This window comes from Bombina bombina, chromosome 9 (genome assembly GCF_027579735.1).
Source record: "Bombina bombina isolate aBomBom1 chromosome 9, aBomBom1.pri, whole genome shotgun sequence".
In the NCBI taxonomy this organism is placed as follows: Eukaryota; Metazoa; Chordata; class Amphibia; order Anura; family Bombinatoridae; genus Bombina; species Bombina bombina.
Genome location: NC_069507.1, coordinates 218,973,336 through 219,000,565, shown reverse-complemented (window position 1 = coordinate 219,000,565; position 27,230 = coordinate 218,973,336). Strand labels below are relative to the sequence as shown.

Here is a 27,230-nt window from a genome sequence, read left to right as displayed (position 1 = left end):
TCTGATCATGTGACCAGAAGTCACAACAGCAACATGGAATTTGAAACACGAGAAGGGGATGAGCGTGCATTGGGTTAGCACGGTTTCAGAGCTCTGGTTAATTGTTATGTTCGAATAAAAAAAATACATATATCTGTGTACAGATGTATTTATGTGTATGTTTTGTTTTATTGTACACATTTCACATTCCAATGTTTTTACAGGACAATGTTCTTTTTAAGAAGATAGGAATGTAAATATGCGTTTTGTGCATGGCGATTTAGATCTTAACACAGTCGTGTTAGAGCACAAATTCATTTTCTTAAGGCGTGTTATTCATTTTAAAATATTTTATATGTAATATTTCAATAACAATATTAAAAAAAATATTAAACAGGTGTAAAATATATAGATATATTCTATGGATTATTTAGAATGTTTTACAGTATGTTTATTTTTTTTTTTATTTTAAATATATTATAAGAATAAAACATTTTCATGTGTGCTAACCCGACAGCATTAAGATTTAAATCGCAAAACACAATGTGCAAAATATATATATACTCACATACACATTTGTATTTAAGCATAAATAGAACATTATCCTGTAAGTGAAGAATATTGGAATGTGAAATATTAAACATTTTCATGTCAGATTAGCGTACTTGGTTAAACGTGATCGGGTTCACGCGGGAGAAGGGTGTTAGGCGTTTTGTTTTCTCTACTTTTCGTTCTCCGTTGACTTCTATGGGGGATCATGTTAACGCAATCACAATATTCTAACTTCGGATTTTTGTGTGCGTCAGGTTAGCACAGGAGCAAAAACTTTTTACTTTCAACGTGTAAAAAGTGCAGTGTCTGATGCGCGCAAAAAGCTTATTTTGAGAGGAATTAACGCACAAGAGGGAGTGATAAATAGTGTTCCACTGATAATCTGGCCCTTAGTTAGAGCCAACTAACTATTCAGATCATGATTATCAGTCTGAACTACAAGAAGACATAGCACAACCTTAGAAAGAAAATTTGCTTTGTTGTCTTGGTATCCTTGGTTTAAAAGCATACCTAGGTAGCTTCAGGAGCTGCAATGCACTACTGGCAGCTAGCTGGTGATACAAATATTCCACTTGCCATTGGCTTACCTGATGTGTTCACCCAGCTCTCAGTAACGCATTGCTATTCTTTCAACAAAAGGATACTAAGAGAATGAAGCAAACATAATGATAGAAGTAAACTGGAAAGTTGTTTAAATTGTATGATCTATCTGAATAATGAACAATAAAATTTGAGTTACATGTTCTTTTAATCATAGACAAGATATCCACGTTTTACATATATTTATAGCAGTCTGAAAATACTAATATAATTTAATGTATTCTATCACTAAAACCACACCAAGGTCGAAAACACGCTAGATTTTGTTATGCCTTTTTTATTATTATTTTATATTGATTGTTTTCAGGACTCTTTTCTTCAATACCTATAAGCTGTGAGTGCTAGTAGCAATTCTGTGTTTAGTGGTGGATAAATATGGTGCAAACATGAAAAAAACAAAATTGTATGCTTACCTGATAAATGTATTTATTTCCGGACATGGAGAGTCCACAACGTCATTCCAATTACTAGTGGGATATTCATTCCTGGCCAGCAGGAGAAGGCAAAGAGCGCCACAGCAAAGCTGTTAAGTGCCACTTCCCTTACCCATAACCCCCAATCATTCAGCCAAAGGGAAATTAAAAAAGAAGATAACACAAAGGTGTAGAGGTGCCTGAGGTTTAGAAAAAAATTACTGTCTAATCTAAAGGGTGGGGTCTGGAAAGAAAGAAAATTATAAGGTAAAGCATACATTTTGTTTTCTTTCCTAAGACATGGATAGTCCACAACGTCATTCCAATTACTAGTGGTAACCAATACCCAAGCTAGAGGACACGGAATCAATAGGGAGGGAGAATAAGACAGGCTGACCTAAACAGAAGGCACCACCGCTTGAAGAACTTTTCTCCCAAAGGAAGCCTTAGCAGAGGCAAAAATATCAAATTTGTAGAATTTGGAAAAAGTATGCAGAGAGGACCAAGTTGCAGTCTTGCAAATCTGTTCCACAGAAGCTTCATTTTTGAAAGCCCAAGAATAGGATACAGCCCTAGTGGAATGAGCTGTAAGTCTCTCAGGAGGCTGCTGTCCAGCAGTCTCATAAGCAAAACGAACTATACTTCTCAACCAGAGGTAAAGAGAAGTAGAAGTAGCCTTCTGACCCTTACGCTTTCCTGAGAAACAAACAAACAGAGCAGAAGACTGGCAAAAATCCTTAGTAGCTTGTAGGTAGAATTTTAGAGCGTGCACCACATCCAAATTGTGCAACAGACGTTCCTTATGAGAATAAGGATTAGGACAGAGAGAAGGAACAACAATTTCTTGATTAATATTTCTATCCGAAACCACCTTAGGGAGAAATCCCAATTTAGTACGAAGGACCACCTTATCCGCATGAAAAATACGGTAGGGCAAATCACACTGCAAAGCCGAGAGTTCTGAAACTCTCTGAGCAGAAGAAATAGCAACAAGAAACAAAACCTTCCAAGATAACAGCTTAATATCTATAGAATGCATTGGCTTAAACTGAGCCTGTTGCAAAACTCTAAGAACTAGGTTAAAGGGACAGTCTAGTCCAAAATAAACTTTCATGATTCAGATAGAGAATGTAATTTTAAACCATTTTCCAATTTCCTTTTATCACCAATTTTGCTTTCTTCTCTTGGTATTCTTAGTTGAAAGCTAAACCTAGGAGGTTCATTTGCTAATTTCTAAGCCCTTGAAGGCCGCCTCTTCTCTCAGAGCATTCCGCCTCCCAATTGTCCACTGCTGGAATGTGGATGGCAAATAGACAATTGTGAACTTCCGCCCACTGCAGAATGCGAGTCCCCTCCTTCATGGCCAAGGAACTCAGAGTTCCTCCATGGTGGTTTATGTAGGCCCATGAGGTAATGTTGTCCGAATGGAATCTGATAAACCAGGCTAAAGACAACTGAGGCCAGGCCATTAGAGCATTGAAGATCGCTCTCAACTCCAAGATATTTATCGGAAGAGAAGACTCCTCTCGAGTCCATAGGCCCTGAGCCTTTACAGAGTCTCAAACTGCTCCCCAACCTAGCAGGCTGGCGTCAGTGGTCACAATCACCCAGGAGGGTCTCTGGAAACAGACAGATGATCCTGAGATATCCACCACGAAAGAGAGTTGACTGTCAACTGGTACAGATCTATGCGTTGGGACAGATCCAAATGGTTTCCGTTCCATTGTCTGAGCATGCAGAGTTGTAGAGCTCTCAAATGGAATTGAGCAAAGGAAACGATGTCCATGGAGGTGACCATCTGACCAATTACCTCCATGCATTGAGCTACTGACGGCCGGACAGTAGACTAAAGAGAGAGGCAAGAAGAGATAATCTTTGCTTTTCTGACCTCGGTCAGAAAAATCTTCATAGATAAGGAATCTATGATGGTCCCTAAGAAAACCACGCTTGTAGCTGGAACAAGGGAACTCTGTATAAGAAGAAAAAACAACAAGATCTCTGTTTAAGATTCTGCTAGTTGAAAAGATGGTGCCTGAACCAAGATGTCCTCCAGATAAGGCTCCACTGCGATTCCCTGAGACCTGACAACTGCCAACAGAGCCCCCAGAACTTTTGAAAAAATTCTGGGGGCTGTGGCAAGGCCAAATGGAAGAGCTACAAACTGAAAGTGCTTGTTCAGGAAAGCGAATCTCAGGAATTAGTGATGATCCCTGTGGATGGGAACATGAAGATACGCGTCCTTCAGGTCTATCGTCATCATGAACTAACCCTCTTGGACCAAAGGGAGAATGGAACGAATGGTTTCCATTTTGAAGAACGATACCCTGAGAAATTTGTTGAGACACTTAAGGTCTAAAATGGGACGAAAAGTTCCCTCTTTTTTGGGAACCACAAACAGATTTGAATAAAATCCTAGGCCCTGTGTCATTAGTGGAACTGGGACAATCACTCCCAGGGAGAAAAGGTCCTGAACGCAGTTTAAGAATGCCTCTCTTTTTACCTGGACTGCAGATAATCTTGAGAGGAGAAATCTGACCCTGGGAAGACAAGTCCTGAAGTCGATTTTGTAACCCTGGGATACTATGTCCACAGCCCAAGGGTCTGAGACCCAAGCTTGTTGAAAAAAGGAAAGTCTGCCCCCCCACTTGATCCAGTACCGGACCAGGGGCGGAGCCTTCATGCTGACAGTTTCAGATGAGGACTTCTTTGATTGTTTCCCCATATTCCAAGACTAAATGGGTCTCCAAGAGGACTTGGACTGCTCTGGCTTGGAAGAGGAAGACTTCTGACCTTTGAAGTTACGAAAGGAGCGAAAATTAGAACTGACACACACCCCTTAGGACTATTCTTCTTGTCTTGTGGTAGAAAGGACCCTTTTCCACCTGTAATCTCAGAAATTATCTCTGCCAGACCAGGACCAAACAGGGTCTTACCCTTGTAAGGTAGCAACAGAAGCTTGGACTTGGAGGTAACATCAGCTGACCAAAATTTCAGCCACAAAGCTCTGCGGGCTAGAACAGTAAAGCATTCCAAATAATGTGGCAGCAAAAGTGAAGTCAAACAGGTTTATTCAGCACAGAAGACACATGCAACATTTCGGGAACTCCTTCCCTTAATCATGCAGTAAAATTAGTGGTACAAAGCATCCTAACATACCCCTCAGCCACAAAGGGGCAACAGAGAGATACATATTTAACTCTTTAATAACCAAAGTAGTTCTAGTCAATGTATCATAGAGCAATAGAATGCAACCACAAACACAACTGATATTATACAATATCAAGTTAAAAACAATAAAAAGTTATTCATCATCATGGATACAAAATAATGTAACCCACAATCTAACACTCTTTACAATATATACATATATGGATGCAGCAAGCGATTAGTCAAACTATGAGCAATATAAGTAAATAATGGCATTTTTTCTAAATTCAAACAAGTCTCCATCATAGAAATTTAATTACATAATAGGAACGAGATTATTAACAGTAGTTTATAAAAATACAGACAAGTCCCAGTCCCTATTTAAACCAGTCGGTTCTAAGGTGCCTAATTCATATATCCAAAACACTCTTTTTGAGGGAGCAAGAGTTCCCTATTACCACCCCTTCTAGGTCTATCAATGAAATCTATAATTTGGAAACGTAGTTGATTAATGGCATGCCCCATTAAATTAAAGTGACAGGCAATAGGGGCTAACTTATTGTTGGTCCTAATTGAACTTTTATGTTCTATGATGCGATCCTTAATGTACCTGGTTGTTTCCCCCACATAGCTCCGCCCACAAGGATATTTAATGAGATAAATGACAAATTTTGATTGGCAAGTAAAAAAGCCATTAATTTTGTATTTTTTTCTGGAACTTGGATGGTGAAAAACCGATCCCTTAATGATATTGCCACAACAAGAGCAACCCAGACAGGGGTAGCAACCATTATTCTTGCTAGTCAAATATCTTTGGTTATCTTTCATAGAAACTGGACCAATATCCGCCCCTAATCAGCTTTTGATGTAAATTATAACTCCTTTTGAAGGCTGGCATAGGTACCTCCAAAAATTCAGGGGTATCAGGATAACACTTAGAAAGAAGAGGCCAATGTTTTCTAATAATGTTTTGGATGGTATAACTTTGGGAGTTAAACTCTGACACAAATACCATCTGGGAGTTTTTACCCGTATTCTCTTTTTTTTTTTTTTAACATTGACATCCTCTTTCTGTGAAACATTCATAGTAGTTACACTATTTTTATCAGCAACATTTTTGTTAGATGACAAAAGAACTTCTCTAGGGGTTAAGTAGACAGATTCCATCTCTTTTTCTATAATACATTTGGGATAACCACGTTCTAGAAAACAATCTCTCATCTCCCTTAATCTTAAATCAAATAGAGTTTTATCAGTCACTATTCTCCGTACTCTCAATAACTGACTGCTTGGGAGTGCTTTCAATAAAGCTAAGGGGTGAGCATTATCAAAATGTAAAATGCTGTTACGATCAGTAGGTTTTCTGAACAGGTCAATCTTTAAGGATCCCTCTGAATTAATAATCCTAGTATCAAGGAAAACAATTTCTTCCTCACTAAATGAGAGCTTAAATTTCAGGTGACTAGTAGAGCTATTAAGGTCATTAATAAAAGATGTCAGGGTTCCAGCGTCGCCCAACCAAATACCAAAGATGTCATCGATATAGAGCCACCAACAGGCGCCATATCGAATGAAATATAAGTTAGAGTAAACAAATTTCTCCTCAAATGTGTTCATAAGTTAATTAGCATAGTTGGGGGCGACACTGGAACCCATGGCTGTTCCCTGAATTCAGATTTCTTAGGGTTGACAGTGGCAGAAGAATCGGAGTCATCCAAAGTAGCCAGTACCTCCTTTAACAGTACACGGAGATGTTCAAGCTTAAATCTGAAGTTTATAATTCCTTTGACTGATTTTGAAGAGGTACTGTCCAAATCTGAGATTTCACCCTCAAAAGCTACCGAGGTATCCTCTTCATCAGACTTAGGATGGAGGTCAACCTTTGCAGCAGCAGAGGCAACAGACACCTTACTATCAGAAATAGGTTTATATTTCCTCTTGCGCTTCCCCAACATGGAAAAAGGAGATAATATTTGTGCCGCAAAATCTGATGGCAAAAAAACTCTTCCAGGAGGCTGAGAGGAACTGCAGGGCACTGTATGAAAAGCCATTGAGGCTAGGTACGTTTGAGGAGAAAGCTGTGGCATTGCCTGAACAGCATCATCCTGAGAGACATTGGACTCGGAGAGCAACGATTTTTCTTTACATTGAAGAGTTCTAGCTAAGCATGCAGCACAAAATTGCTTAGGTAACATGAAAATCCAACCCTCCAGGTGGATTCAATCCCATGACGACCTGCATGCAAAGTAGGGAAGCTAACCACCAAGCTACAGCAGTGCTAAAACAATTTGTGCCTCTAGACATAATAAGCATTAATCACAAGAAAGGAAGCCTTGATCCATATCCATATTATTCAATAAAAAATTCCCAAAAATAATTGAGAAGAAAAAAAAATGTAAAAAAAAAACATAATTTATGCTTACCTGATAAATTCCTTTCTTCTGTTGTGTGATCAGTCCACGGGTCATCATTACTTCTGGGATATTATCTGCTCCCCTACAGGAAGTGCAAGAGGATTCACCCAGCAGAGTTGCCACATAGCTCCTCCCCTCTACGTCACCTCCAGTCATTCGACCAAAGACCAACGAGAAAGGAGAAGCCAAGGGTGTAGTGGTGACTGAATTATAATTTAAAAAATATTTACCTGCCTTAAAAAACAGGGCGGGCCGTGGACTGATCACACAACAGAAGAAAGGAATTTATCAGGTAAGCATAAATTATGTTTTCTTCTGTTATGTGTGATCAGTCCACGGGTCATCATTACTTCTGGGATACCAATACCAAAGCAAAAGTACACGGATGACGGGAGGGATAGGCAGGCTCATTATACAGAAGGAACCACTGCCTGAAGAACCTTTCTCCCAAAAATAGCCTCCGAAGAAGCAAAAGTGTCAAATTTGTAAAATTTGGAAAAAGTATGAAGCGAAGACCAAGTTGCAGCCTTGCAAATCTGTTCAACAGAGGCCTCATTCTTAAAGGCCCAAGTGGAAGCCACAGCTCTAGTGGAATGAGCTGTAATTCTTTCAGGAGGCTGCTGTCCAGCAGTCTCATAGGCTAAACGTATTATGCTACGAAGCCAAAAAGAGAGAGAGGTAGCAGAAGCTTTTTGACCTCTCCTCTGTCCAGAATAAACGACAAACAGGGAAGAAGTTTGGCGAAAATCTTTAGTTGCCTGCAAGTAGAACTTGAGGGCACGAACTACATCCAGATTGTGTAGAAGACGTTCCTTCTTTGAAGAAGGATTTGGACACAAGGATGGAACAACAATCTCTTGATTGATATTCCTGTTAGAAACAACCTTAGGTAAGAACCCAGGTTTAGTACGCAGAACTACCTTGTCTGAGAGAAAGATCAGATAAGGAGAATCACAATGTAGGGCTGATAACTCAGAGACTCTTCGAGCCGAGGAAATAGCCATTAAAAATAGAACTTTCCAAGATAACAATTTTATATCAATGGAATGAAGGGGTTCAAACGGAACACCCTGTAAAACGTTAAGAACTAAGTTTAAACTCCATGGCGGAGCAACAGTTTTAAACACAGGCTTGATCCTAGCTAAAGCCTGACAAAAGGCCTGGATGTCTGAATTTTCTGACAGACGCCTGTGTAACAAGATGGACAGAGCTGAGATCTGTCCCTTTAATGAGCTAGCCGATAAACCCTTTTCTAAACCTTCTTGTAGAAAAGACAATATCCTAGGAATCCTAACCTTACTCCAGGAGTAATCTTTGGATTCACACCAGTATAGGTATTTACGCCATATTTTATGGTAAATCTTTCTGGTAACAGGCTTCCTAGCCTGTATCAGGGTATCAATAACCGACTCAGAAAAACCACGTTTTGATAAAATCAAGCGTTCAATTTCCAAGCAGTCAGCTTCAGAGAATTTAGACTTTGATGTTTGAATGGACCCTGAATCAGAAGGTCCTGTCTTAGAGGTAGAGACCAAGGCGGACAGGATGACATGTCCACTAGATCTGCATACCAGGTCCTGCGCGGCCATGCAGGCGCTATTAGAATCACTGATGCTCTCTCCTGTTTGATTTTGGCAATCAATCGAGGAAGCAGCGGGAAGGGTGGAAACACATAAGCCATCCTGAAGTTCCAAGGTGCTGTCAAAGCATCTATCAGAACCGCTCCCGGATCCCTGGATCTGGATCCGTAGCGAGGAAGTTTGGCGTTCTGACGAGACGCCATGAGATCTATCTCTGGTTTGCCCCAACGTCGAAGTATTTGGGCAAAGACCTCCGGATGAAGTTCCCACTCCCCCGGATGAAGAGTCTGGCGACTCAAGAAATCCGCCTCCCAGTTCTCCACTCCCGGGATGTGGATTGCTGACAGGTGGCAAGAGTGAGACTCTGCCCAGCGAATTATCTTTGATACTTCTATCATTGCTAGGGAGCTTCTTGTCCCTCCCTGATGGTTGATGTAAGCTACAGTCGTGATGTTGTCCGACTGAAACCTGATGAACCCCCGAGTCGTTAACTGGGGCCAAGCTAGAAGGGCATTGAGAACTGCTCTCAATTCCAGAATGTTTATTGGCAGGAGACTTTCCTCCTGACTCCATTGTCCCTGAGCCTTCAGAGAATTCCAGACAGCGCCCCAACCTAGAAGGCTGGCGTCTGTTGTTACGATTGTCCAGTCCGGCCTGCTGAACGGCATCCCCCTGGACAGATGTGGCCGAGAAAGCCACCATAGAAGAGAGTTTCTGGTCTCTTGATCCAGATTCAGAGTGGGGGACAAATCTGAGTAATCCCCATTCCACTGACTCAGCATGCACAATTGCAGCGGTCTGAGATGTAGGCGTGCAAAGGGTACTATGTCCATTGCTGCTACCATTAAGCCGATCACCTCCATGCATTGAGCTACTGACGGGAGTTGAATGGAATGAAGGACACGGCATACATTTAGAAGCTTTGTTAATCTGTCTTCTGTCAGATAAATCTTCATTTCTACAGAATCTATAAGAGTCCCCAAGAATGGAACTCTTGTGAGAGGCAAGAGAGAACTCTTCTTTTCGTTCACTTTCCATCCATGCGACCTTAGAAATGCCAGAACTAACTCTGTATGAGACTTGGCAGTTTGAAAGCTTGAAGCTTGAATCAGAATGTCGTCTAGGTACGGAGCTACCGAAATTCCTCGCGGTCTCAGAACCGCTAGAAGGGCACCCAGAACCTTTGTGAAGATTCTTGGAGCCGTAGCCAATCCGAATGGAAGGGCTACAAACTGGTAATGCCTGTCTAAAAAGGCAAACCTTAGATACCGGTAATGATCTTTGTGAATCGGTATGTGAAGGTAAGCATCCTTTAAATCCACTGTGGTCATGTATTGACCCTTTTGGATCATGGGTAAGATTGTCCGAATAGTTTCCATTTTGAACGATGGAACTCTTAGGAATTTGTTTAGGATCTTTAAATCCAAGATTGGCCTGAAAGTTCCCTCTTTTTTGGGAACCACAAACAGGTTTGAGTAAAACCCTTGTCCTTGTTCCGACCGCGGAACCGGATGGATCACTCCCATTAATAATAGATCTTGTACACAGCGTAGAAACGCGTCTTTCTTTATTTGGTTTGTTGACAACCTTGACAGATGAAATCTCCCTCTTGGGGGAGATAATTTGAAGTCTAGAAGGTATCCCTGAGATATGATCTCTAGCGCCCAGGGATCCTGGACATCTCTTGCCCAAGCCTGGGCGAAGAGAGAGAGTCTGCCCCCCACTAGATCCGGTCCCGGATCGGGGGCCCTCGGTTCATGCTGTCTTAGGGGCAGCAGCAGGTTTTCTGGCCTGCTTGCCCTTATTCCAGGACTGGTTAGGTTTCCAGCCTTGTCTGTAACGAGCAACAGCTCCTTCCTGTTTTGGTGCAGTGGAAGTTGATGCTGCACCTGCTTTGAAATTCCGAAAGGGACGAAAATTAGACTGTCTAGCCTTAGCTTTGGCTTTGTCTTGAGGTAGAGCGTGGCCCTTACCTCCTGTAATGTCAGCGATAATTTCTTTCAAACCGGGCCCAAATAAAGTTTGCCCCTTGAAAGGTATATTAAGTAATTTGGACTTAGAAGTTACATCAGCCGACCAGGATTTTAGCCACAGCGCCCTACGTGCCTGAATGGCGAATCCTGAATTCTTAGCCGTAAGTTTGGTTAAATGTACTACGGCCTCCGAAATGAATGAATTAGCTAGTTTAAGGACTCTAAGCCTGTCCGTAATGTCGTCCAGCGTAGCGGAACTAAGGTTCTCTTCCAGAGACTCAATCCAAAATGCTGCCGCAGCCGTAATCGGCGCGATGCATGCAAGGGGTTGCAATATAAAACCTTGTTGAACAAACATTTTCTTAAGGTAACCCTCTAATTTTTTATCCATAGGATCTGAAAAAGCACAGCTATCCTCCACCGGGATAGTGGTGCGCTTAGCTAAAGTAGAAACTGCTCCCTCCACCTTAGGGACCGTTTGCCATAAGTCCCGTGTGGTGGCGTCTATTGGAAACATCTTTCTAAATATTGGAGGGGGTGAGAACGGCACACCGGGTCTATCCCACTCCTTAGTAACAATTTCAGTTAATCTCTTAGGTATAGGAAAAACGTCAGTACTCGCCGGTACCGCAAAGTATTTATCCAACCTACACATTTTCTCTGGTATTGCAACAGTGTTACAATCGTTAAGAGCCGCTAAGACCTCCCCTAGTAATACACGGAGGTTTTCCAATTTAAATTTAAAATTTGAAATATCTGAATCCAATCTGCTTGGATCAGAACCGTCACCTACAGAATGAAGCTCTCCGTCCTCATGCTCTGCAAGCTGTGACGCAGTATCAGACATGGCCCTAGAATTATCAGCGCACTCTGTTCTCACCCCAGAGTGATCACGCTTGCCTCTTAGTTCTGGTAACTTAGCCAAAACTTCAGTCATAACAGTAGCCATATCTTGTAATGTTATTTGTAATGGCTGCCCAGATGTACCAGGCGCCATAATATCACGCACCTCCCGGGCGGGAGACGCAGGTACTGACACGTGAGGCGAGTTAGACGGCATAACTCTCCCCTCGCTGTTTGGTGAAATTTGTTCAATTTGTACAGATTGGCTTTTATTTAAAGTAGCATCAATACAGTTAGTACATAAATTTCTATTGGGCTCCACCTTGGCATTGGAACAAATGACACAGGTATCTTCCTCTGAATCAGACATGTTTAACACACTAGCAATAAACATGCAACTTGGTTACAATCTTATTTAACAAAAAACGTACTGTGCCTCAAAGAAGCACTAAACGATTAAATGACAGTTGAAATAATGAACTGAAAAAACAGTTATAGCATCACTCTTTAAAAACAACACAACTTGTTAGCAAAGGTTTGTTCCCATTAGTAAAGTAACACTAATTAAATTTTAAACATAAAAATCACAGAGCAACGTTTTAAAACACAGTCACTACATAAGTCTCACAGCTCTGCTGAGAGAATCTACCTCCCTTCAAAGAAGTTTGAAGACCCCTGAGTTCTGTTAGAGATGAACCGGATCATGCAGAAAATACAAGAGTAACTGACTGGAAATTTTTGATGCGTAGCAAAGAGCGCCAAAAACGGCCCCTCCCCCCACACACAGCAGTGAGAGAGAAACGAAACTGTCATAATCAAAACAAGCAAACTGCCAAGTGGAAAAATAATGCCCAAATATTTATTCACTCAGTACCTCAGAAATGCAAACGATTCTACATTCCAGCAAAAACGTTTAACATGGATTAAATACCTATTAAAAGGTTTAATGTACTTTTACAGAGTAATTCCGGTGAAATACCATCCCCAGAATACTGAAGTGTAGAGTATACATACATGTCATTATAACGGTATGGCAGGATTTTCTCATCAATTCCATTCAGAAAATAAAAACTGCTACATACCTCAATGCAGATTCAACTGCCCGCTGTCCCCTGATCTGAAGCTTTTACCTCCCTCAGATGGCCGAGAAACAGCAATATGATCTTAACTACTCCGGTTAAAATCATAAGAAAAACTCTGGTAGATTCTTCTTCAAACTCTGCCAGAGAAGTAATAACACGCTCCGGTGCTATTGTAAAATAACAAACTTTTGATTGAAGTTATAAAAACTAAGTATAATCACCATAGTCCTCTCACACCTCCTATCTAGTCTTTGGGTGCAAGAGAATGACTGGAGGTGACGTAGAGGGGAGGAGCTATGTGGCAACTCTGCTGGGTGAATCCTCTTGCACTTCCTGTAGGGGAGCAGATAATATCCCAGAAGTAATGATGACCCGTGGACTGATCACACATAACAGAAGAAAAAATCAAAACTACTGTGACTTTAAGAGATTCTTTACCCGCAGAACGTATAACACTATAAAAAGATAGCCTAACAAATTCAAAAGCAGGCCCTCTACACCTCAGACATACTGAGGTGCCCTACCTGACCTCCGGTAACAAAGCTGGTAGTGGGAAACGTCACAGGGCTCTCCTGCCAATCGAGTGATCACAGGAGATTTCGGAACATAGAAGACGAAGCTCTGCTTTACAATATAAATGCGGGTCACATGACCATCCGACAAGAAACTGCGCAGCTAAAAATAAAAACGCACATTTCTGAAAACTGACCGTTTTATTTAAAAGATGGATATCAGCCTTTCCATAAAGAAAATATTAACTCCTTAGTCTCCAAGTCACATTTAAAAAGTGCCTGCACCCTGCCTATAAATATCCTATATAAAAGGATATAACATGTCCCAAATAATATTTGCAGCTAAATCTTCTTCAGTGCAAGTCTCCAATACATAAAAGACAAAAACACTTACCAGCAATCCAGCTGTCAGACAGGACGACAGCTTACGAGGTGTGAAAGGACACATACTCCTCACATAAACCTGTAGAAAAAGAAAGAACAGAGTAACCCACTCTGGCGTTCTAGGACTAGGGCAGCAATTGTGTTAGAAAACCAAGCAAGGACCACCTCACCACTTCCTAATTGCTTAAAAGCCACCACTACTCTAACTCAAGAGATTGACATGGACATAGCTAAACCCAAATCCTTGCTTGCAGGGAAAAGTACCCAGAAAAGGAAATACATCTTCAGACACCGAACACCGCCTACATTGTGACAGAGGCAAAGAGAATGGCTGGGGGTTATGGGCAAGAGAAGTGACACTTAAAGGGCCATGATACCCAAATGTTGAAACACTTGAAAGTGATGCAGCATAGCTGTAAAAAGCTGACTAGAAAATATCACCTGAACATCTCAATGTAAAAAAGAAAGATATTTTACCTAAAAAATTCCTCAGTAGCCACATCCCATTGTAAAAGACTTCTAAGCAGCAAATCAGTATATCTGTCCCGGGACAGCTAAGGGAGTGAGCTTACATGCACACTCATCTTATTTCCCTATTCAGTTTAAGGAAGTTTACTATGAAATCTCATGAGAGTTAAGTGAAATCTCATGAGATCACAGTAAGAGTTCATGACCTCAGCACTGCTGATGCTGATTGGCTGCTGTTCATTTCTTCATTTTTTTTACCTGCAGCTGAGCAACAGCTGAACTATATTTTTTTTACACAGAACTTACTCTGCTGAGGAAATTGTTAGGTAAAATATCTTCCATTTTACATAGAGATGCTCAGGTGATATTTTCCTGTCAGCTTTTTACAGTTATACTGGATCAGTTTCAAGTGATTTAGCATATGCGTATTATGTCCCTTTAACAGCTTTGCTGTGGTGCTCTTTTCCTCCTCCTGCTGGCCAGGAGTGAATATCCCTCTAGTAATTGGAATGATGTCGTGGACTCTCCATGTCTTAGGGAAAAAGAAAAAAAAAAAAAAACTTTATTGTTACATTAACAAACGTATAAATAGTGCAGATTAATTAAAGGGACATAATACTCATATGCTAAATCACTTGAAACTGATGCAGTATAACTGTAAAAAGCTGACAGGAACATATCACCTGAGCATCTCTATGTAAAAAAGGAATATATTTTACCTCACAATCTCCTCAGCTCAGCAGAGTAAGTTCTGTGTAAAAAGTTATACTTCACCTGCTCCCAGCTGCAGGTAAAAAAAAATAAAAAAATGAAGAAATGAACAGCAGCCAATCAGCATCAGCAGTGCTGAGGTCATGAACTCTTTTACTGTGATCTCATGAGATTTGACTTAACTCTCATGAAAATTCATAGTAAACTTCCTTTACCTGATTGGTGAAATAATATGAGTGTGCACGAGGCTCATCCTTTCAGCTGTCCCAGGACAGACATACTGATTTACTGCTTAGAAATCCTTTACAATGGGATGTGGCTACTGAGGAACTTTTGAGGTAAAATATCTTTCTTTTTTACATAGAGATGCTCAGGTGATATTTTCTAGTCAGCTTTTTACAGCTATGCTGCATCACTTTCAAGTGTTTAAACATTTGGGTATTATGGCCCTTTAAGGTGGATGCCCTCTTTAATTCAATACAATTCATTTGAAGATTTAGAAATCAATAAAAAAATATATCTTTTTTTTTTTGTGTGTGTAACTCAACCATGTTCATATATAAATACCATTTACTAATGCCTGGAGATACCTTGCTAAAGTCTATTCTCTACATGAGACAATCTTCTCCAGATTTTAGAGTTCTGCATTCTGGTTACTTGAGCATTGCATTTATGTAAAAATCCCAGCCCCGCCCCCCCCCCCCCCAAAAAAACAAACAAACATGAAAAAGCCAGTTATGAACATGTATTTATGTGTTTAACAAGCCCTGAACTGAGAAATTCAAATGCAGAATTATCTTTTAATATACCCATTAATCAGAATACACATCCAACATGTTTTTTTATTTTTATGGAACAGACAATTTTTATAAATAATTGACCACTTAAATATACATTATTTTTCTTAAAAGGGTAAATATCACAATGAGTTTACATCTCAAGTTATTTCTGAAGCACTTTTGGTTGAGTACCAGCTTTAACTTATAACACCTGCAGTCATGCCGTGTACACCTGTAACTGCAGTATATATATATATATATATATATATAGATAGATAGATAGATAGATAGATAGATAGATAGATAGATAGATAGATAAAAACCAATACTTGCACTAAAACAGGATATGTGAAAGCCTAAGGAGCTGAGCAAAGGCACTGGCAAGTTTTTTACTGCACACTAGGCTAATCACACTGCCTCACTGGGTGTCGCATTGAACTGTGCAGTGTGAAGCACAAACCGGACGTTTTTTTCAGAAATGGTGCAATTTTCTCAGCTCTTAAAGGGACATTATACACTCATTTTTTCTTTGCATAAATGTTTTGTAGATTATCTATTTATATAGCCCATAAAGTTTTTTTTTTGTTTTTTTTAAATGTATAGTTTTGCTTATTTTTAAATAACATTGCTCTGATTTTCAGACTCCTAACCAAGCCCCAAAGTTTTATGAGAATACCGTCAGCTACCTACTCCAGCTTGCTCCTGTTTGTGTAAAGGGTCTTTTCATATGCAAAAGAAGGGGGAGGGGGAGTGTCTTATTTGCCACTTGCAGTGGGTGTTCCAGTAACCTTTTTAACAGAGCTAAACTGAGAGCTTCTAAGTAAGTTTTTAAAGAGTTTTATTCTGGATTTTTATATCAGTATCTGTGCATCTTTATAGTAGTGTCTATTACATGCAGTTATATGAAAATGAGTGTATACTGTCCCTTTAAGACATCCACTGGTCCTGTATTAGTGCTTGTATTGCTTATAATTTTATTTATGCATTTTACTCCATCATACTTTCTATTGCACAACATATGTTTTTGCAACTTCTTTTGTGGTTAAAGGGACATAATACTCAGATGCTAAATCACTTGAAACTAATGCAGTATAACTGTAAAAAGCTGACAGGAAAATATCACCTGAGCTTCTCTATGTAAAAAAGGAAGATATTTTACCTCACAATCTCCTCAGCTCAGTAGAGTAAGTTCTGTGTAAAAAGTTATACTCAGCTGCTCCCAGCTGCAGGTAAAAAAAAATAAAAAATGAAGAAATGAACAGCAGCCAATCAGCATCAGCAGTGCTGAGGTCATGAACTCTTTTACTGTGATCTCATGAGATTTCACTTAAAGGGACATTAAACCCAAACTTTTTCTTTCATGACTCAGATAGGGAATACAATTTTAAACAACATTTTAATTGACTTCTATTATCTAATTTGCTTCATTCTTTAAATATCCTTTGTTAAAGAAATAGCAATGCACATGGGTGAGCCAATCACACGAGGCATCTATTTGCAGCCCACCAATCAGCAGCTACTGAGCCTATCTAGATATGCTTTTCAGCAAAGGATATCAAGATAATGAAGCAAATTAGATAATAAAAGTAAATTAGAAAGTTGTTTAAATGTGCATGTTCTATCTCAATCATGAAAGAAAAAATGTGGGTTTCATGTCCCTTTAACTCTCATGAGATGTCATAGCAAACTTCCTTAAAACTGAATAGGGAAATAAGATGAGAGTGCCCTTCCGCTGTTCCGGCACAGACATACTGATTTGCTGCTTAGAAATCCTTTACAATGGGAGGTGGCTACTGAGAAACTTTTGAGGTAAAATATCTTTCTTTTTTACATAGAGATGCTCAGGTGATATTTTCTAGTCAGCTTTTTACAGCTAAACTGCATCACTTTCAAGTGTTTCAACATTTGGGTATCATGGCCCTTTAAGATGTGTTTTTTCAAATTATATTTGATAGATTTGTCTCAGTCTCCTGGTAGCGCTCTTCGTTTAGTTATCTATTGCTCACTGGTTTGTTTTTAGATAGCGACTTTCTATAGAGAATTGTAATATGAAATACACCATTTTGGGGAAAGGTCTACCATTCTGGTAGTGGGCCCTCTGAGTTTTGATTTCTAAATATTTTAGCGATATTTATGGATATTCAGGCCCAACATGGCTTTTATGGGGGTAGAGATTTTTACAATACAAATGCAGGAAAAATGTTATAGCTTATAGGGACATTAAACACTAAATAAATGCTAGATAGAATGGCGATTAGTCTGAGAACAACAAGTAGATGTTTTTAAAAAGTTTCATTAGCTGTTTAAATATTGATAAAATAAGTGTAAAGGTTTAGTGTCTATAAAACAATGAGAGCTGCCATGTTATAAAACTTAGGTTACCCTTCTCTGCTGTGGCCAATTAGGGACAGTTATAAATAGGTCACTATACTGTGCAGCCAATGGCTGTGTGGAATGTAACAGTGTTCAGCACTTTCATTTGTAACAGGAACTGAAAAGCTCACAATTTCAGAATGGAATTACAGGGAAAGGGGGCAAAATAAATAATGAACGTATATTGTAGAGTTTTTTTAAAAAAAATACCATTTATCATTTTATATTACCATCTCTAGTGTTTAATGTCCCTTTAAACTTTAAAAAAAAGCTTACATGTCTTAAGAAAACAAGATCACAGAAATTGTGTCTATCATTTCAAATTCCAAAAATACTTTAGTATTTGCCATTTTCATTCAATCTGAAGAAATTATTTACAATTTGAAATATTTAGACACTTTTTAAATGCTGCTTCCAGAAATGACTGTACCTGGTCTTAAAAATAAACTTGTGACGTAAAAAATGCCTTACTTATTTTTAATTATGTTAAAGGGACATGAAACACATTTTTTTCTTAAATAGTATACAACTTTAAACAGCTTTACAACTTCTTAACAAATTAGCTTCAATCTCTTGGTATCATTTGTTGAACGAGCAGCAATGCACTACTGGGAGCTAGCTGAAAACATCTGGTGAGCCAATCACAAAAGACATAAATGTGCAGCCACCAATTACCAGCTAGATCCAAGTAGCACTGCTGTTCCTGGGCCTACCTAAGTAGGATTTTCAACAAAGGATATCAAGAAAGCAAAGCAAATTAGGGAATAGAAACAAATTGGAAAGCTGTTTAAAATCCTATGATATATCTGATTCATGAAAGAAAAATATTGGGTTTCATGTCCCTTTAAGGAATGGATCATTAGGCATGAGCAACCATTTGTATTCAGCATTTGTTTTTATAACAGGCAGCAGCACAAATATTTGGATTTGCACATACATTTGTGTGGCACCAAAAAGTAGCAGAATGTTGCTGCCTGTCGCCATTTACAAATGTCTGCTCATGTCTATTAATCATTTAAAGGGACATAATACTCATATGCTAAATCACTTGAAAGTGATGCAGTATAACTGTAAAAAGCTGACAGGAAAATATCACCTGAGCATCTCTACGTAAAAAAGGAAGATATTTTACCTCACAATTTCCTCAGCTTCCCAGAGTGGGTGCTGTGTGAACATTTTGAGCTTCTTTAAAAGCTGCAAGTTGAAGAAAAAAAACAAAGAAAACAAAAGAAAATACAACACCCAATCAGCTGAGGTCTTGCATTGATTTGCAGTGATCCCATGAGATTTCACACTAAACTTCCATAAACTGAACAGTAAAATAACATGATTGTGCCTGCACATGCCAGATGCACACTCCCTAGCTTGTCCTGGGACTAGCATCATGACTGGCAGCTTAAAGTCTCTACAGTGGGGTGTGAATACTTAGGACATTTTGAGGTAAATATCTTCCTTTTTTACATAGAGCTGTTCAGGTGATATTTTCTAGTCAGCGTTTTACAGCTATGCAGCATCACTTTCATGTGCTTCAACATTTGGGTATTATGTCCCTTTAAGTTCTTTTACAAAAACTTTGACTGCTGGTAATATATTGGAGCCTCAAAGCATAGCGTCCATAACCGCTTGAACTGCGCAGGAGCAGCATGCACATTTTGCTTTGGTGCTCTGTTGTAAATGTTCATGTTAATTGCTTCACAAAGGCTTATAAATCAGCTCATGATAAATAATACTTTTAAAACTAGGACTGTCAGCTGCATATGGCCTAATGGATTATCTCTCCTAGAAGTTTGATTGGAATTTGAAATGTTCATCTACTGTGAAGGATAAAGTTTTGCACAAGAAACACAACAGAAGGACAAAGAAAGGAACAAATGATACAGGCATGGAGCGTACCTCATTTGGGCCGCACTCATTAGGGGTGTCCTTGTGCACACTCATCTGGTATTTGGCAAATAGAGCTGCAGAGCGATCAAAGGACGATGCAAATTCGTGGTCCTCCATGGAGACGGGGACTAACTTGACCTTCGGGGTAAGGGAAAGCCAAGCATACAAGGGATAAGCCATAGCACAGAATAGCATCTGAATGTCAGATAGCTTAAGGGGGCTGTGAGACCCTGCAGCAAACAGGGACTAGAAGAGCAAATCATCATGTTGTACAAGGAAACAGCAAACAGAACATTCAACTAGGAAAACACGCACACAAAACAAAGCTTCTCCTGGTTACTCGCAAATATAATGTAAGAGAAAGTTATGAAAAAGAAAGGGGGGAAAAAAGAGGAAAAACAAGTTCTGATATTTCCAGGAATCTATTGCATTATCTGTAGCTTATCTGTTTATAGAGCTAAATAAAAGTGCAGGAGATCTCAAAATTTAAATGCAAAAGTACATTTCAGATTAAAAAAGAAAAAGAATATTTTTTTTGCAATACACACGTTGATTAAAAACTTTTGCTGTGCACTGAGTATATGTACATATGCCTCGTGCACCTGCATTCAGATACTGTGTCTGCTCAGTAAGCCAGCAGCAGCATATATTTTTCAGTGATGATGCAAACTGGACAATGCAATGCACCCTCTGAGTACTGTTTGACTGCAGGTGCACAAGGCATATGTAAATCTGTCTCATGCACAGTTTCTAATATAAGGGTATTGCAAAAATGCTTCTTTTCAAAACTGAAAACATTTTTATATGCGCATTAAGTTAAAGTTTTATGTCCTTTTAACTTTTTCACAAGAGACTGGATTGGATGTAAGAAAAAACCTCCGGTCAATGGGAGAAATTAAAGGGAACATTAAAGTATTTTTTTTTATGCATTTACTACATTGCATACAAAATTAATGTTTTAAAGCATTTAAAACATGTCATTTTGTAACAAAAAAATGCACTGTTTTGCATTCCTAGGAAAACATAATTTATGCTTACCTGATAAATTCCTTTCTTCTGTTGTGCGATCAGTCCACGGGTCATCATTACTTCTGGGATATAACTCCTCCCCAACAGGAAATGCAAGAGGATTCACCCAGCAGAGCTGATATAGCTCCTCCCCTCTACGTCAGTCCCAGTCATTCGACCAAGAATCAACGAGAAAGGAGTAACCAAGGGTGAAGTGGTGACTGGAGTATAATTTAAAAGATATTTACCTGCCTTAAAAAACAGGGCGGGCCGTGGACTGATCGCACAACAGAAGAAAGGAATTTATCAGGTAAGCATAAATTATGTTTTCTTCTGTTATGTGCGATCAGTCCACGGGTCATCATTACTTCTGGGATACCAATACCAAAGCAAAAGTACACGGATGACGGGAGGGATAGGCAGGCTCATTATACAGAAGGAACCACTGCCTGAAGAACCTTTCTCCCAAAAATAGCCTCCGAAGAAGCAAAAGTGTCAAATTTGTAAAATTTGGAAAAAGTATGAAGCGAAGACCAAGTTGCAGCCTTGCAAATCTGTTCAACAGAGGCCTCATTCTTAAAGGCCCAAGTGGAAGCCACAGCTCTAGTGGAGTGAGCTGTAATTCTTTCAGGAGGCTGCTGTCCAGCAGTCTCATAGGCTAAACGTATTATGCTACGAAGCCAGAAAGAGAGAGAGGTAGCAGAAGCTTTTTGACCTCTCCTCTGTCCAGAATAAACGACAAACAGGGAAGAAGTTTGGCGAAAATTTTTAGTTGCCTGCAAGTAGAACTTGAGGGCACGAACTACATCCAGATTGTGTAGAAGACGTTCCTTCTTTGAAGAAGGATTTGGACACAAGGATGGAACAACAATCTCTTGATTGATATTCCTGTTAGTAACTACCTTAGGTAAAAACCCAGGTTTAGTACGCAGAACTACCTTATCTGAGTGAAAAATCAGATAAGGAGAATCACAATGTAATGCTGATAACTCAGAGACTCTTCGAGCCGAGGAAATAGCCATTAAAAACAGAACTTTCCAAGATAACAATTTTATATCAATGGAATGAAGGGGTTCAAATGGAACACCTTGTAAAACGTTAAGAACTAAGTTTAAACTCCATGGCGGAGCAACGGCTTTAAACACAGGCTTGATTCTAGCTAAAGCTTGACAAAAGGCCTGGACGTCTGGATTTTTTGACAGACGCCTGTGTAACAAGATGGACAGAGCTGAAATCTGTCCCTTTAATGAACTAGCCGATAAACCCTTTTCTAAACCTTCTTGTAGAAAAGACAATATCCTAGGGATCCTAACCTTACTCCAGGAGTAACGTTTGGATTCGCACCAGTATAGGTATTTGCGCCATATTTTATGGTAAATCTTTCTGGTAACAGGCTTCCTAGCCTGGATCAGGGTATCAATAACCGACTCAGAAAAACCACGCTTTGATAAAATCAAGCGTTCAATTTCCAAGCAGTCAGTTTCAGAGAAGTTAGATTTTGATGTTTGAATGGACCCTGTATCAGAAGGTCCTGTCTCAGAGGTAGAGACCAAGGTGGACAGGATGACATGTCCACTAGATCTGCATACCAAGTCCTGCGTGGCCATGCAGGCGCTATTAGAATCACAGATGCTCTCTCTTGTTTGATTTTCGCAATCAATCGAGGAAGCAGCGGGAAGGGTGGAAACACATAAGCCATCCCGAAGTTCCAAGGTGCTGTCAAAGCATCTATCAGAACCGCTCCCGGATCCCTGGATCTGGACCCGTAGTGAGGAAGTTTGGCGTTCTGGCGAGACGCCATGAGATCTATCTCTGGTTTGCCCCAACGTCGAAGTATTTGGGCAAAAATCTCCGGATGAAGTTCCCACTCTCCCGGATGAAAAGTCTGGCGACTCAAGAAATCCGCCTCCCAGTTCTCCACTCCCGGGATGTGGATTGCTGACAGGTGGCAAGAGTGAGACTCTGCCCAGCGAATTATCTTTGATACTTCCATCATTGCTAGGGAGCTTCTTGTCCCTCCCTGATGGTTGATGTAAGCTACAGTCGTGATATTGTCCGACTGAAACCTGATGAACCCCTGAGTTGTTAATTGGGGCCAAGCTAGAAGGGCATTGAGAACTGCCCTCAATTCCAGAATGTTTATTGGAAGGAGACTCTCCTCCTGATTCCATAATCCCTGAGTCTTCAGAGAATTCCAGACAGCGCCCCAACCTAGCAGGCTGGCGTCTGTTGTTACGATTGTCCAGTCTGGCCTGCTGAATGGCATCCCCCTGGACAGGTGTGGCCGATAAAGCCACCATAGAAGAGAATTTCTGGTCTCTTGATTCAGATTCAGGGTAGGGGACAAATCTGAGTAATCCCCATTCCACTGACTTAGCATGCACAATTGCAGCGGTCTGAGGTGTAGGCGTGCAAAAGGTACTATGTCCATTGCCGCTACCATTAAGCCGATCACCTCCATGCATTGAGCTACTGACGGGTGTTGAATGGAATGAAGGACACGGCATGCATCCTGAAGCCTTGTTAACCTGTCTTCTGTCAGGTAAATCTTCATTTCTACAGAATCTATAAGAGTCCCCAAGAATGGAACTCTTGTGAGAGGAAAAAGAGAACTTTTCTTTTCGTTCACTTTCCATCCATGCGACCTTAGAAATGCCAGAACTAACTCTGTATGAGACTTGGCAGTTTGAAAGCTTGAAGCTTGTATTAGAATGTCGTCTAGGTACGGAGCTACCGAAATCCCTCGCGGTCTTAGTACCGCCAGAAGGGCACCCAGAACCTTTGTGAAGATTCTTGGGGCCGTAGCCAATCCGAATGGAAGAGCTACAAACTGGTAGTGCCTGTCTAGGAAGGCAAACCGAAGATACCGTTGATGATCTTTGTGGATCGGTATGTGAAGGTAAGCATCTTTTAAATCCACTGTGGTCATGTACTGACCCTTTTGGATCATAGGTAAGATTGTCCGAATAGTTTCCATTTTGAACGATGGAACTCTTAGGAATTTGTTTAGAATCTTTAAATCTAAGATTGGCCTGAAAGTTCCCTCTTTTTTGGGAACCACAAACAGGTTTGAGTAGAACCCTTGTCCTTGTTCCGACCGCGGAACTGGATGGATCACTCCCATTAATAACAGATCTTGTACACAGCGTAGAAACGCTTCTTTCTTTATCTGGTTTGTTGACAACCTTGACAGATGAAATCTCCCTTTTGGGGGAGATAATTTGAAGTCTAGAAGGTATCCCTGAGATATGATCTCCAGCGCCCAGGGATCCTGAACATCTCTTGCCCAGGCCTGAGCGAAGAGAGAAAGTCTGCCCCCCACTAGATCCGGTCCCGGATCGGGGGCTCTCGGTTCATGCTGTCTTTGGGGCAGCAGCAGGTTTCCTGGCCTGTTTGCCCTTATTCCAGGACTGGTTAGGTTTCCAGCCTTGCCTGTAACGAGCAACAGCTCCTTCCTGTTTTGGTGCAGTGGAGGTTGACGCTGCTCCAGGTTTGAAATTCCGAAAGGGACGAAAATTAGACTGTCTAGCCTTAGCTTTGGCTTTGTCTTGAGGTAGGGCGTGGCCCTTACCTCCTGTAATGTCAGCGATAATTTCTTTCAACCCGGGCCCAAATAAAGACTGCCCCTTGAAAGGTATATTAAGTAATTTAGACTTAGAAGTAACATCAGCTGACCAGGATTTTAGCCACAGTGCTCTACGTGCCTGTATGGCGAATCCAGAGTTCTTAGCCGTAAGTTTGGTTAAATGTACTACGGCCTCCGAAATGAATGAATTGGCTAGTTTAAGGACTCTAAGCCTGTCCATAATGTCGTCTAGCGTAGATGAACTAAGGTTCTCTTCCAGAGACTCAATCCAAAATGCTGCCGCAGCCGTAATCGGCGCGATACATGCAAGGGGTTGCAATATAAAACCTTGTTGAACAAACATTTTCTTAAGGTAACCCTCTAATTTTTTATCCATTGGATCTGAAAAAGCACAGCTATCCTCCACCGGGATAGTGGTACGCTTAGCTAAAGTAGAAACTGCTCCCTCCACCTTAGGGACCGTTTGCCATAAGTCCCGAGTAGTGGCGTCTATTGGAAACATCTTTCTAAATATTGGAGGGGGTGAGAACGGCACACCGGGTCTATCCCACTCCTTAGTAACAATTTCAGTTAATCTCTTAGGTATAGGAAAAACGTCAGTACTCGCCGGTACCGCAAAGTATTTATCCAACCTACACATTTTCTCTGGTATTGCAATGGTGTTACAATCATTGAGAGCTGCTAAGACCTCCCCTAGTAATGCACGGAGGTTCTCCAATTTAAATTTAAAATTTGAAATATCTGAATCCAATCTGTTTGGATCAGAACCGTCACCCACAGAATGAAGCTCTCCGTCCTCATGCTCTGCAAGCTGTGACGCAGTATCAGACATGGCCCTAGTATTGTCAGCGCACTCTGTTCTCACCCCAGAGTGATCACGCTTGCCTCTTAGTTCTGGTAATTTAGACAAAACTTCAGTCATAACAGTAGCCATATCATGTAATGTTATCTGTAATGGCCGCCCAGATGTATTAGGCGCCATAATATCACGCACCTCCCGGGCGGGAGATGCAGGTACTGCCGCGTGAGGCGAGTTAGTCGGCATAACTCTCCCCTCGCAGTTTGGTGAAATTTGTTCACATTGTACAGATTGACTTTTATTTAAAGTAGCATCAATACAGTTAGTACATAAATTTCTATTGGGCTCCACCTTGGCATTGGAACAAATGACACAGATATCATTCTCTGAGTCAGACATGTTTAACACACTAGCAATAACTTGCAACCTGGTTATAATCTTTTTTAACAAAAACGTACTGTGCCTCAAAGAGGTACTTAAACGATTAAATGACAGTTGAGATAATGAACTGAAATAGTTATAGCATCAAGTTTAAAATAACACAACTTTTAGCAAAGGTTTGTTCCCATTAGTAAATAACTAAATTTGACATAAAAAATTATAGAGTAACGTTTTTATTCACAGTCAATAAAAATTCTCACAGCTCTGCTGAGAGAATGTACCTCCCTTCAAAGAAGTTTGAAGACCCCTGAGATCTGTCAGTGAACCGGATCATGCAGGAAATATAATAGTAGCTGACTGGAATTTTTTGATGCGTAGCAAAAGAGCGCCAAAAACGGCCCCTCCCTCTCACACACAGCAGTGAGGAGAAACGAAACTGTCACAATTTAAAGCAGACAACTGCCAAGTGGAAAATAATGCCCAAACATTTATTTACTCAGTACCTCAGCAATGTAAACGATTCTACATTCCAGCAAAAACGTTTAACATGACAATATTTATTAAAAGGATTAGTGACCTTTAACAGAGTAGTTCCGGTGAAAAACCATTCCCAGAATACTGAAGTGTATACATACATGTCATTATAACGGTATAGCAGGATTTTTTCATCAATTCCATTCAGAAAATAAAAACTGCTACATACCTCAATGCAGATTCATCTGCCCGCTGTCCCCTGATCTGAAGCCTTTACCTCCCTCAGATGGCCGAGAACAGCAATATGATCTTAACTACTCCGGTTAAAATCATAGTAAAAAACTCTGGTAGATTCTTCTTCAAACTCTGCCAGAGAAGTAATAACACGCTCCGGTGCTATTGTAAAATAACAAACTTTTGATTGAAGTCATAAAAACTAAGTATAATCACCATAGTCCTCTCACACATCCTATCTAGTCGTTGGGTGCAAGAGAATGACTGGGACTGACGTAGAGGGGAGGAGCTATATCAGCTCTGCTGGGTGAATCCTCTTGCATTTCCTGTTGGGGAGGAGTTATATCCCAGAAGTAATGATGACCCGTGGACTGATCGCACATAACAGAAGAAACACCTTTTTAAAGGGTTAAGCAGCTTGTTCCATGGTTGTAATAAAAAATAATAATCACTAAGCAGTGGGTTATGCTTAATAGAAGTAATTTAAAATGATGACTAGTGCATATTGCAAAGGATTTTACCTTTTATTTATTTTTTAACTTCATAAGTGCAATGTCCTTTCATAGCCCTTAAAGGAGGTTGTGGTTTCTACAGGAAGCTTATCTAGCATTATGTCATAAATGATCAAGAGTAACTTGAGCTGGTTTACTATTCGGATAATGCTAGAGAGAGACAGTAAGTGCCTGGCTTGCTCATGCTCAGAAGTGACAGAATGTAACTTAAATTCCAAAAATGCCTGTGCTCTTATCCAGCTGCAGGCAGAGCTACAATGAGAAATTATATGCACTCATTTTGTAAGAAAACAAGCAAGTTATTTTTTTTATTTTTTTTAATGTTTACTTTGACTTAACATATTTATTTTTACTAAAGGAGCACAATTTAAAATCCCTTTAATGCTGTTAATATTTCCTTTACTGTGGCCAATTAGGGACAGATATATACAAGCTCCTCTCGAGATCAGCAAACCACTGTGCAGCATGTAGGAGTGTAAAGGTTCAGCATTTAATGGAATGCATGCCAGGCTCACTGGGGGAAATAGAAACAATAATTATCA

At 40.2% G+C, this 27,230-nt stretch overlaps 1 protein-coding gene across 4 annotated transcripts in view; it reads right to left on the bottom strand.

Annotated features, from left to right (window-relative positions):
- Positions 1 to 27,230, bottom strand: part of ATE1 (arginyltransferase 1) — a 242,350-nt gene that overhangs the window by 112,346 nt on the left and 102,774 nt on the right. The window contains exon 7 of one of the 4 annotated variants that reach the window (XM_053692643.1): positions 19,704 to 19,832. The exons of the other annotated variants lie outside the window; for them this stretch is intronic. Coding sequence (XP_053548618.1) covers positions 19,704 to 19,832 — 129 coding nt within the window. The remainder of the gene's footprint in view (positions 1 to 19,703; positions 19,833 to 27,230) is intronic. 4 annotated transcript variants of the gene reach the window in all.